The sequence below is a fragment of the Melospiza georgiana genome, chromosome 14 (genome assembly GCF_028018845.1).
Source record: "Melospiza georgiana isolate bMelGeo1 chromosome 14, bMelGeo1.pri, whole genome shotgun sequence".
Classification (NCBI taxonomy): Eukaryota; Metazoa; Chordata; class Aves; order Passeriformes; family Passerellidae; genus Melospiza; species Melospiza georgiana.
This window is the reverse complement of record NC_080443.1, coordinates 13,455,584-13,469,096: the sequence shown is the minus strand read 5'-3', so window position 1 is coordinate 13,469,096 and position 13,513 is coordinate 13,455,584. Positions and strand designations below refer to the sequence as shown.

The 13,513-nt window shown below is 42.7% G+C and overlaps 1 protein-coding gene across 4 annotated transcripts in view; it reads right to left on the bottom strand.

Moving 5' to 3' along the window:
- NUP93 (nucleoporin 93) overlaps nt 1-13,513 on the bottom strand; it is a 79,109-nt gene that overhangs the window by 26,672 nt on the left and 38,924 nt on the right. For all 4 annotated transcript variants that reach the window (XM_058034056.1, XM_058034055.1, XM_058034057.1 and 1 more), the window contains 2 exons: nt 3,667-3,729; nt 1,827-1,955 (listed from right to left, as the gene is read on the bottom strand). In XM_058034056.1, the coding sequence (XP_057890039.1) occupies nt 1,827-1,955; nt 3,667-3,729 (192 nt within the window). The remainder of the gene's footprint in view (nt 1-1,826; nt 1,956-3,666; nt 3,730-13,513) is intronic.

The following is a 13,513-nucleotide window of genomic DNA, read 5'->3' as shown; positions in this document are numbered from 1 at the left end:
TGTCTGTTTGTGTCACATACACACAAAAAACTTATTTGACTGGAACAAGGCTTTAGAAGAACAACCTGCTGTGGGGAGGTTAGATAACAGGCTTTTAACACAGTAGATGCACTTCAAACCTCTCAGACCTTTGACTTCTTGAGGCTAAGACTAGAATATATCAAGGATTTTAAATGCTCTTGAAATGACATACTGCTACTATGAAAGCTTTGAAACAGAGTATTACTGAGTGATAGTGTACACTGAGTCTTTAAACACATTCACCAGAAACATTAGGAGCTGAGTTTCCTCCCCTCCTCCCTCACACCAATTTGATGCTTGGCATCTCAAGTGCCATGGACTGGGGATAGCATCCATTTGACAATAAAACACCAGAAAAGGGGTTTTACCAGCTCAGAGTGGGTTATTAAATTACTTTTGCTAGCAGTTAACGTCCACATTCCAAAAGGAAAACCCCATACCAGTAACTAGCACACAAACCAAAGATGTTAGAAGCTATCAGTGTAACTGCCAAGTCTTCAGATTCACATCCTAAAATAATGGGATAGCTGTTCCTAGTTTAAAATTAATTCAGTCTGCATTATTTAGCATTTCTAATATTGGAAAGCTGGACAACCTTTGAGAAGTCCCAGTAAAGTATCAGTAAAGTATTTTCTGGGGAAGACAGCCTCTATAAAAAGAGGTATGCTAACTGGGATTAACCTATATTTAAAAGAACAGTAATCAGAAAGGGACATTTCATTAACATTTTCAATTATTTCCAAATCCCTATACAGGTCATACCACATTAGCACAAAGGGCTTTTTTTATTTCAGTATACTTGCAGGTCACCCCAATGAACAAGAATTTATTTCCATGGGTGGAGAACATGGCTATAAAAAATGTGTCTTTTTAGCCTGAAAGCACAGCACTCCCTATCTCCTCTCCTCTCAAGGTGAGCATTTTCATGGAGCACAGTGCAGCAGCAGTGATGTAACTTTGTGCCCCAGGGATCACAGGTGCTGTCTGACGCTTTCAGCTCAGAGGAGCTGGGTTCCCAACACCCTGCAGGTAACCCTGCTTTGCTCTACTCATTTAACCGAAACATTTTATTTAAGAGAATAAACTGTGAAGGTTTAAATTGTAACAGAAGATAAGGAATGTTTTAAGATGATAGTCAATATCTCTTTTGTTAAACACGGGGTCAGTCTTGCCCAAAGGATTTGGCCACTGCTGGATTAACCTGAACACTATAGAGGTCTGAACAGCACAAAATTCTAATCTGGTATGCATGAGACAGCAAGATAAAAAGGAAAGCTTTTTTTTGTTGTTGTTTATTTGGTTTTGCCAAGAAATCTGAGAGACTTCATCAGCCTCCTATGAAAAGCCATAAATCCAGGCCAGCACACAGTGATAAAGGGAAGAGACATTCTAAGACCTATGTGCAAGCACAATTGCACCTGAGAAACTCCCTGGTGTCACATCACAAGGGTTTCCTGGAGCCCCCAGTGTGTTTTCTGTCCTCTGGGTATATTGACCTAGAATGTGTTTGTGACTAAGATTCCAGCTAGCACATCTGCTGCTCAAAACACAGCTTCAGCAACAGCAGCTCCACTGCCTGTACCCATCAGCCAACAAATAGAAACAATCACAAAGGATTGATATTCTGCTAGACAATGCATTCTGCTAGTCAGAGCCATTCTAGAATTAAATAGGGATTTTATATTTCTCATTTTCACACAGTTGTAGTAGCAGAATATTTCAGAGGTGGTTTCAGCAGTGCTGGAGTGCCAGCTGTGTACAATGCTGTGTGTGACTGTGCACAGCATTTAGAAAGACAGAGTTACCTCATTCTCCTGGGTGAAATCAAGAGCATCTTCCCCTGATGCAAGCAGAGAATGAAGAATCCTTTGTTTCACCTGTTCCCATTCAACCAGCATTGATTCTCGGTGATACTCCTCAGCCATGGCAAAAGTCTGTTGGTGAAGAACAAGAGCTAAGGAACATATAGAAACACCCACCAGCCTACCTCTGCTATTAATAGACAAGCCCAAAAATGAAACAGAAAATAGCAACTACATAAATCAACCAGGTCAGCCCTCAAGAGCTAATGGTGTGCTGCAGGTTATTTTAACAGCCTTCCTGTTCAGGTACAATGGGATTCAGAAAGTAGGTGTACGTGGAGTTAAGACAACTCTCACATACCCCCAGCTGGTAAAAGAGGGAAACTGTGTCTCTTCCATGGCATGGCAGCACAGGAATCTGAGCAGGAGGAAAATCAGAAGGCTTCCTCCTTTAACTCAGCAGCACACACACAATATCCAGGTTCATCACTGATCTGTGTGGTTTGTTGGACTTAACTTCTCTAGTGACCACTAGCTTTTCACCTCCTTGGAGGTTACAACAGTCTGACTTGCTGCATTCTTAACAAAGATGGTGTTTATTGCCCACAATAATTTTCAGGTCTTTACCAGTATGTTTTCCTTTTAAACGGGAAATAGGATAAAATAAAAATCAAAATATTAAGGGAAAATAAACAAGTGTCAAAGAATCAGGAAGTCTCTTTCATCAGGAACATAACTTGGGAAAGCACACAGGAAAATCAAATCCCAAGAAAAAATAACCTTTACCTTTAAAATGGCTGATGTGCTACACTGTCTTTAGATCCAATTGAGGAACATATGGGAGGAAACAGCTTTTCCCTCAGTAAGGGAAATATTCCCTTATTTTAGGAATAGCATTAGGATAGAGAAGATGTTTCACTACCTTTTCTGTTATTGTTGGGGTGAGACTAACAGCCTCAGGCATAGCACCTCAGGAAATAAGAGACTCTCCACTAATTCTAAATAGACAATAAGCTATATTGTGTCCTCTACTTCTTTCCTGTTCACATAGCTCCGTGCTGCAATGTACTCAACTAAATGTCTTGGTTGGCTAAGCTTTTCATTTCATTGCAGTTCACTGTTAGAATATTGTCAATTAATGAGCAAAACATTCCTCAGAAGAAAGACTTGATAAGAGACAATGACATTTGGCAAACGTTTAATTACAGTGCAAGCATGCAACCAGAGCTTAAGATTTGTGTTTCTTTGTTGCATCATAAAATTCACTTTATACTTTCAAGGCAGGATACAGGTTTTACCCATAGCTTCACTATAATCACAGGGATTTAAATGTGCTTCAATACTTACAGATAATTTTGTGTAATTGAAATAATTTAATGATGCTTATGTACTATTTCTTATCATTTGAAAGAAACACAGGCTCAGTTCTAAACCTGATGCTCCCAGGATACATGGAGGGAAACAATCATAACATGAGCACTAGAAGTATGGAATGACATTTCCAAGAAGGAGTTACAAGACAAACAACAGGAAGCATTTTTCCATGCTGCATAATTCAATTGTGAAAATCACTGTCCCAGAACATGACAGACACCAAAAGCACAAATAGATTCAGAAACAGGATTAGATGAATTTCTTATCAGTAAACAACTTGCTGCTCAGATGATCTTCAAAACAACTATTTGTTCAGAGGTGAAGATACAGGAGATGAAGGGGGAAGGGTAACTCTGTCTTTTTCTCACAGACTAAGTACTGATCCCTTTCAAGGGAAGAAAACTGGACTCTGCAAACCTCTCCTGTTTCTGTTTTCCAGCAAAACCACTGGTGCTTTCTTCCAACTTACCCTCCTCCTAGACTCTTCAATGGCAGACAGCAATGCATTATCTTTTTCATTCTTCAGGAATCCCTGCAGAAAAGGAGAAACAGAACTTCAGCCAAAAAAATCAGCCTTGCACTAGCATCAGATACATATTGTAGTACTCAGCTCTTTCAGCTCAGAGAAGTGCTCAGAGCTATCTCTGCAGTCCAGTCCCAAGAAGTTTAAAGGTCACTTTACTTCACCAAAGGTACAGTAAGATGCCCATCCAGAGCAATGTGAAAATGAAAATGCATTAATCCCCCCTTTTAATATGCATTAAATCCAAGTGAAATGTCCTGCTTCTCTTCTCTTTTATCTCTGTGTCCCAGCATCTGCCTCCTCTTGCTCTCCATTTGAGGGAGCTAGGATGAAAGCTGGTAGGAGCGATAAGCCAAGATAAGACTGTTGGACTTGAGTATGCTGAAAAAAATAAAACAGGCTTTGACTTGGCAGCTTCAGGCAGAAGTAGAGCTCTTGGAGGACCGATACAACTGTGAAAAAGAGCCTTAAAAATAGTCAGTCGAGGAAAGATGAAATAACTAAACAGTTGAAAAGCATATAGAAAAAGTTTACCACACAGCTTCTTTCCATGAATACAGCTGGAGTGGGTAAAGAAGGAAGAATTGTATTTTTAATTCTCAGTATATGAGTAAATCTCAAAGAGGTCAGGTGTGTGTGAACAAACTGATTTCGATGAGCTGTTAGCTTCCTTATCCCAAAGGTTACTTTTATGACCCATACTAGGAAATGTAAAAATGAAGTTTTAACTTAAAACAACTAGCTGTGGGGTAAAATGCAGTAGCACACAGAGACAACAATCAGGATATGCTTATCACATTTTAAAATGCGTATCTTTAGTTTGAATTTTCACTGTTACATCACCAATTAAATAAATCAATCAAGCTGACTTGTATGCCCAGACTTCAACTTAATCATTATTCAGGTCATTAAAAAAGAAAAAGAAGCTTTTGTATCCCTCTGAAGTAATCAGCTATAAATTATCAACTCCATTAAGTGCTAATATCTTAAAAGTCTGTGTATTGACTCCACAGCTCTAAAACCAAAAGCTGCTAACAAATCCAGAGGGAACTCAGTGGACCATGCTTTATGCTTTTATAAAGAGAAAACACAGTTGCAGCAGTGTCCAACTGAATTTGTCAGGAATCAGGACAATTTTGTGCCTTTTAATCTCCCCATCTTCCTGCAAAGAATTCCTGCAGTGACACAGGGAGATTTGAGCTTTTGCAAAAATACATTTATGGTAGGTCTTAGAAACTGCCCTGCAGCAGTAATATATACAACCACAAGTATCACAGAGTGATACTTAGCTCTGGGAGGCGAGGAGGAGTTGAAATCTCCCCCATCTGAAGCAATCTGGCAAGACACTGTCGCATAGGTGTGCTGCTTGCTTCCAGCTGCCCAGCACCAGCATGTGAAATAAAGGGCATTGCACCCTCTCCTGAAATATGTAGAACAAGCATTTGAGGTACATGGGACAGGCTGTGACCCCCTTCAGCTGGAAATAAGAAGGTGACCCCTTTCTGTACACCAGAGAGAGAACAAGCCGCCATCCTCCCAGGGACGCGCGGTGCAGATTCCCAGAAACAGCCCTGAATTACACACGGGAGGCAGCGGTCACCCCGAGCCAGCCCATTCTTCATTTCACCAGCAGACAGGTCCTGCTTTATTTTTAGACAATGCCCACAGAGAAATCACAGTTACAACCTGAAAAAAGGAAGCTAAATCCAGATCCTTGCACACGTCTGGGGACCAGCTATTCCAGCAGCTGTCACTGAGACAAGGGCTGCCGCAGTCACCGAACTGGGCCAAGCCCCAGCCTCAGCTCTGTGCAGGAGAGAGGGGTGGAGACATGCCTTGCAAGGCTTGTCCCTGCCTGCATGGGTACAAGGACTTCGGGAGGACAATGAGTTTTCTGAGTTCCCTTTTTTTCATTTCCCCACCTTCAACCTAAAGTGGAGAAAAATTATCTGGAATTAAAACAAGCGACGCTTCTAGACCTTCAGAGCACACATCAATACAAGAACAGAAGAGACAGACCTGTTTCTGATGGTAGAGATCTGATGCTGCAGAGAACAGTGTGTTAGATGCGTTTTAACAACACTGCTGATTTTACAGTCAAAACCAGCCCATTGTCTTCAAGATGCAGACCTACAGTTACCTGGCTGTGATGGAGGGTGTGAGCTTGCAGAGGTCCTGGATGCCTGGCTCCCTGCTTGCTCTGTGAGCACTGGACTCCTGAAAATCCCAAGAGATACAGGTCCTACCTTTCCTGCCCTTGGTCTTCCCCTCTTTCCTTTCAGGGATGTGTGCACTAGCAGGTACCTGCCTAGAAATGTACACAGCAATGATGGTAATCAACAGAGTAACTTAAGATGTGCTTGAACTTCCCTTGATGTCAGTAAATCCAGGCTGAGCATCTTAATGAAACCACCCAGCTCCCAGAGAGTTCTACAACATCCGTTTAAGGGACCACATTACACCAAATGCCAATTAGAGAATGATAATTGTCTTTTTCAATCTCAAAAACTACTTCTTTAGCAAAATAAAATCCTCACATATTCCAAATAACATCTGTAATGCCTCACTAAGGAGAAATCCATTTTAAAAAGGTTGTCCTATGTCTTGTGCTAAACATTATGACTCTAGCATGACAATTTCTGCTTCAGTTAATTACAGGCTAATTGTTAAACCTCAGAAGAGGGAGTTTCAGTAACTGATGCTGGAGCACCTATTACTGCTTGTGAGAGCTGCTTCTACTTAGTTAGGCCAAATAAGAGCTCCTAGGGGTGCCACTCCAGGCTTTGGTGGCCAGAATTTCCCTCTTTAAGAGAGTGAGGTGCGTTTGGCTGGCTGCAGGATTCCCTGGATTTATTGCATTGCCACCTAGTGGCGCACTACACTTTAGTCACCAGACACAATTTCATGGATATACATAAATGCACCTCCTCTGCATGAAAAAGCACAGCCCCAGAACAAGGATAGGCAGAGAGATGGCAGAGATGCACTTTACATCAGAGAATTGTTATCCTCAGAAATCCCAGGTCACTTTAAGGGATCACGTATCTCTTAGGAAGGCTGGGCTGTGAACAGTGCTGGTTGTGCTCACCAGTTACATGTGCCCTAAAAGCTTTCTGCAGTCCCAGAGGCAAGGTTTGACTTTGCCGCGAACGCTGGCAGACTGTAAGAGGATCCGGAGGTGCAGCGTTCAGCACGCACAGGGAGTGCACGGCCCACAAAGCAGGAGCTGCCCTCTCAGGGGAGATGCTGCTGATTGTACAACGAGTAACAGACATTGCTCCATATTCAGCATCCAAAGAGAAAAGCAGGAGGAGAACAGAGATTATTGTTAGGAGACAAAAGGCTATTTCACAGAGGCAGATGGCAAAGATAGGAACAGCCAACACGAGCACTGCTGTAATCTCAGAGGTGAACACCTCACCTTGCAGCTCCCCCTGCACAAGCTCTGCCAGTGCAGGGATCCCAGGGTAGCCTGGATTTTGCTTGAAAATGAAAATCTTACTTCCCTGAGGCCGGTTTATGCAAAAAGCTCACAGAGCCTTAATGTCACATCACTCTGCCCTCCTTTAGTGAGTAGCTTTTGATTTTCCTCTCTTTTACTGTCTGACTCCCACACATCCTTCCTGCATCTAGTTTGGAAGGGAAGCAGCATAACTCTTCCCCATCACCAGTTCCTTGCAGCACTCACTGGTGAATGTTTCCCACACACCATTTGTACAATATCCGATGCGATGGTGTTTGCAAAACAGGGCCACGGGCACAGAAACACACCCACTCTCACACCCTCGGGTTCCCGCTTCCACTTCCACGTCTACTGACTCTCAGCACCTTTCCTAAGCACATTCCAGATCCTCCTGGATCTCCTACACCTTGAGTTTCAGCCTGATCTCACAGTCTGCCCTTTTTGCTGAAATCCAGCCTCACTCTGCTGCCCTGGATGATGGTTTGCAGAAGCGGCCCTGCAGTGGAAGGGCAGGGCAGAGCCCTGGCAGCCTGTGCTTGCTGCACTGGTGCCTCTCATCACAGCCACAGACTGACACAGGCTGGTCTGACAGCAACCAGCACCTGCCTTGCTCCAGCCTGAATTCCAGCAGTTCATTATCAGTACAAAAGGGCACACGTGCACACACCAATGGTCTCTTTTTGACAGGAGACTGAAAGTCTCTTCCATTTACTGCAGTAAATGAGGTTAGTAAACTCTCCTGGCTGAGAGAAGTCTCTTAATTACTTTCATCAGCCAGGCCATACTTCTAATACTTGATCTCAGTATTCAAGCTGTCAAGAGAAGGCGAGTGTTGCCAAATAGTATATTGAGGCTTTGGATGGTGACAGCAATGGGTACTTTTTCACTGGCACAGAAAGAAAGAAGAAAATGAAATGAACAATCTGGGACCATTTCAAGTCAATTGCTCTTTGATTAAAATAGTTCCAAGTGCTGGATTTCCAGTAGATCCAGTGAATCCAGCAGGGATAGTTAACAAAAATCATTCTGGCAACTCCAGGTGAAGCACCTGAATTTATTATTTCTACTAGCAATTCTAAGAAACAATTTGCTAAATACAATCCTACTGAAAACATGGACACTTCTGAGCCTACTTCTGAGGTGGTGTACCCTGGCACAACCCTCCTGGCCATGTTCTCTCTGGAAACAGAAAATGAAGCAAAACTACCTGTAACTTTTTAAATCTAAATTATTGTTTGTGCTGACACAAGCATCAGAGCTTGCTGGCTGGCTTTAAATAGGCCAAAGGGTGAAGAGTCATGGCCAACTATTGTATTCCTGAGGATGGGGACACACCAGTGTGGCATGGGCAGTGTTTCAGTCTATTCACTGCTCCTTTGTATGTGTGACACCACCATGTGGAATACAATATGGAAGCTTCCATAGGCCTCCCATGATTTGTTTTTCAGAAAGCATCAGGTTTTTTGGGCTAAAGCCATGCAGATAAGCAGCTTCACTGCATACTTTGGCCTGTGCAATACTGTGCCCTTCAAAGCAGCAAGGCAGATGCCCAAAGATCAGCTACCAAGCACAACGAGCCAAGAGCATTTGTGAAATTGGCTTCCTCCTTGGAGAGATGGCAAAACTGCTATGGGGCCAAAACAGACTGAGGGCAGAGAGGAAAATAACCCAAAGAAAGGTTATTTTCACCAGTCAGTATCACTTCAAAGCTGCATGAGAGGCAAGGAGTGCATCATTGTACACAGACCAAAAGGTCCACTGGAAAGGACAGTCTGATGAGTCTCATCCCATAGCTCTATACGTTGTTCAATTTAAGGATTTAGCAATACAAAATTTCCCTAGCCTAAGACAGCTGCACTTGTCAAACTAAAACATACATTTCTCAACTTCCTTACCATCATGTTTAGAGTGGGAAATCCTGTAACATTTTTAATTCCCTGTTGACTGAACAGAAGAAGCAGGGAAAAACCAGAAGGCTTTAGAGTTTGATAGGATCCAAGAGCCTGTTGTTGCATCAGAGACTTTCAAAGCAACAGCCGTGTTGAAGCTGAAAAGGGAAAAGAACGTAGCAATAACTAGAACACAAAACTGTTCTAATACAGCCAAACACTGGTTTTGGGGAAGATCTGCTGCTCTGCTACCTGCCTTCACAGGGGTCAAATCACATCCCCCTGTGCACTGTGACCCTGCTACACACTTGGAGCCAATACTCATGGATCAGCTGGTTTGAGAGTCAAGCTAGGAGAGCTCTTCCCCACCTTGCAAGCCAATAGCATTTGAGTGGCAGTAAATCATTAAAATATACAAGCCCTGGCTTCATCTCTGCTTCCTTGTGTGACTAGTAGCAATTTTAAAGATTACTTCAGGGTTTTTGAAGTGGCTTCCTGCTCCAGCAAAATCAAATTTTGCAGAGCTGCAATACTGTCTTCCTTTCGTGATGGAGAAGCAGCAACCTGGGCCTCAGCCCAGCAGCAGCAGGAGTGGATGCAGGCCAGGCTGGAGCCCATGCACAGTGCAGAACAAGAGGGGCACCTCCACTTGCCCACAAGGCTCTCCTGGGGCTGTGCACCATGGAAGATGCACAGATCAGCCCTTCCCAGAGACCAGCACTGGGGCAGGAATGGGCCTCCCCTACCGTGCCACCGGCACACGCTGATGCAGTGACCAGCTTTGAACACAGTCTTTAATCCGTGTTACAGAGTGAGCCTTAAGCAAATATGTACAAAGAGCTCTCTGCTGCTGGTTAGTGCCTGCAATGCAAAGATCTAGCACTCTTTTCTGTATTATTTTACTGGTTTAGACTGTTTGATCTGTGAAATTCATGCAGTTTTCACAGTAATCTTAAGATGGTATCCAGGAACATTGGATTTTGCTGTGTTGGATAAATATCATTATTCCTTCTAGCCATGACAGGAGAAACTCAAACTGCTGAAAGAAGCATTCCTTGGGAAAATCACGGATCAGCTCTAACATAAGCAGGGGCAGATGGTGCATGCTCTTTGACTCTTGCTGGGCCTGTTTGAATCTGGCAAGTGAAGACTGGAAATGTGTTGCTCAGACATACAGGCTTGAAGGGAAGAAATACAAACACCTCCCAGCACTCACTTCAGCCAGGACACCATCCATTAAGCATGGAAGGCTCATACCAAACCATCAGTTAATACCAAACCATCCCCAGCACTGAGAGGCACCACCACATCCCACACCCAACCACAGTCCTCTAAAACACATCTGCAGCATGTGGCCAGCAAGGAGAGTGCAGGTATCTGCAGCGAACAGAAGCAAAATTTACCATGAAACATACAGGAAGCACAGCTTTATCATACTGGAAATGTCTAGAAAAATACCACTGCTCAGATTTCCTGCAGGAATATTGTGCCAGGCACTCAGCAGCACCAAAATCAAACTCTCTGCTATGTGGCACTGCTTGTTCCATGTATAAATGGAGATCATCACTGCTGGCAAGAAACAGGACTCTGCTTAATTTTAGTTTCTTCTAATTCAACACAGGATGCTCAGCGAGTTCATGCACTGAGATTTCAGTATTTCATTTAAAACTGTACTTACACGTGGCTTAACTCTTGACATAACATGAAAACTCATTGCTATGTCAGACATTTCCAAGATTTAACAAATCCAAGTGCAATTAAAATGAGTGAAGTAGGACATGAGTTTTAGAAAACATCACAATGTATCAACCATTGCAATAGATACAATTTATGTACTGCTTACACAGCATACCTAATTACTAAAATATTAGTAATTATCCATACTATTTGTTCTGTCTTTCTCCTCCATCACAGTGAAACCAACAGAACTTCAATTACACAAGTTAGTTTCTCATTCTCAGGCTCTAAAAATTGTTGCCCTGTCACGTAGGGCTGCACAGCACATGCAAATGCTGTAGGTTTTTTCAAAGTCACAAAGATTTTAATGGCATAAGACTAAGATAATACATTTCTTAATCCAAAATTTTGCAGCAAAGTTGATTAGAATGAAGTTCTCTTTCACATAAAATCACCAGCCTCCACTGCGCAGATCATTTTTGACAGCAATTGTTAATGCAACACAAAAGTAGTACAAACAACAATGCTACTTTATCTAGTCACTCTGTCTTTCTCCCCAAGCATATACTCATTTTCTTTCTCCCTGTGATATAACTGGGAGTGATCAACAACAATCCCAGGTCCTATCAAGGTATAAAGCACTAAGGAGAGCTGTGCAATAACAAAAAGTCTAAAACAGTCCTAACCTGCTGAGAGGACTTGCAAAGAACAGGATGAGTAACAATGAAAAAAAATCTAGAACTAGAAAGATATACCATCTTTACATTCCTGAATATTTTTATCAGGAATATAAACATCTTTGTGTTTTATTAATTGAATAAACATAAAAATTTAAAATTAGAAAGAAGGTAGAGAGACTCTTGCCAGCCAACTGTGGCAGCAGGACTCTACATTAATCTAGAAGGAGCTTGTTCAGCTGGTACATTACACCTGAAAACACCTCAGATGGCGCTTCTGTTTGTCTTAATCAAGACAAAGAAATCAAAATGTCATAAAGGCAATTAAACACAGTGCTACCTCACTTGGAATTACGACTTCTTGAGTGAGGGAATCTCTCCACACAGATCAGGCCAGCAGGAGCAGCAGCAGGACTCACGGAAAGCCCATCTCCTGTGGCACCGGCACAGAGCGAACAGACCACACAGTCTGAAACCTGAGCTCATTCATCAAGTTTCCAAATATATGGCTACCTGTTTTTCTTGACATTTCTGAAGGGGATCAAGAGGGATGACCTTAGTGTGGGGCTTTGCTCAGTGCTATGGTGAGTGGCTACAGCCTCTCCCCAGCCCTATACAAGTCCTCGCATTATGATCCTGAATAAAAAATACAAGCCTACAAAAATCATAAACGCATCAAGAGATCCACAATCAAAACTCAAGGCTTTGCCTCTTTTTTGGAATTTAAGTAAATTAAATTATGAGATAATTCTAGTGGGCTTGAGATGCACAATGCAACCCCATAGCAAAAATTTTTATACAATGCAAACAAAGATAAATTCTGATCATCCACTACAATTAACCGCTATACCCGCCTCTCCGGTATCATGTTTTTTAAGGGAATACTGCGAAAAAACCTACAGATTTAAATGATTTAATACCTTCCCTGTACAGTCTTATCTGAGGCTGTAATGTAATACCTCTTGCTGGAAATGTGCTCTCATCAGGCAGAATGCCCTCAAATCAAGCCATCGAAACCAATTTCACTGATGACGCCATTTTCTTATTTCTTTCGCTGCCATTTTAGCATCGTGGTTACTCCACATTTCCGAGAGAAGTAGCTGTGCATTCTCCCTGCTCTAAGAGGAAACCATGCTCGAATAACACAGTGACAAATGAAACCTGTATGCTGAATTTCTGCCCGTGTCACGTCCCTGCATGGCAGGGGCAGGGGCGAAGCACAGTTGCCACTGCAGACCACACCTCAATTCCCTGTACCGGGAACTGGCGAGGAGTCTCTTAAGAAGGTGCAAGCTGAGGAAGCAGCCACTGGAAATCCACGGGCACCACAGGAAAACTGATACAACTGAGGAAAGAGGAGTGTCCACCTCTGTATCTCTCTGAACCCCACAGAAAACACTGGCTAGTAAGGGAGTAGTTTGAAAAGAGAAGCAAAAGGCATAAAGGAGGCATACAGATAAGCTTGCAGTCTGCTGTTGGACCAATTGTGTATTAGCATTAACATATAGGCAGCCACAAAAACCCACTTAACCTGGCAGCAGAAAATTCATTTCTCAGTATCACATCCAAAAGCCAAACAGTCACCCCAATCAGTCAATAAAGTATTCCTTATCCCAAAATGACATTTCTGATGGATCACCAGCAACAGGGGCAAATTATTAAACAATCCTGCTACTTATTAACACCCAGCCGCCTCTAATTCATTTCTAAAAATTTTATTGCAGTCCTTCAGTCCCCCCCATCCCTTGCCCCTTGCTAAGTGCTTCATCCTTCTGCTTGTCTGACTGGGAATGTGTAACCTTGCTGTTTGCGAGAAACAGGGACGCTCTCAGGATTGTCTGAAAACCAAAACATGATTGGTATTTCCGCATCTCTTCCTTCACAATTTTAAATGAGTTGAAACAGTTAAATGCCTTCAAGTTAGTCTGAAACAGTAGGTAAAAAAACAGTAATGAAAAAAATCAGTTGTCTTTACCTCCTCTGGATTCAAGTAGTGAGCCTGGCAGCATTGAATCTGACACTGTCCCCGTTCTCGGGCTGACTCAAGTGGAAAGATTTCAGCGGCTGTGCCCCCATCCCACAGCTGA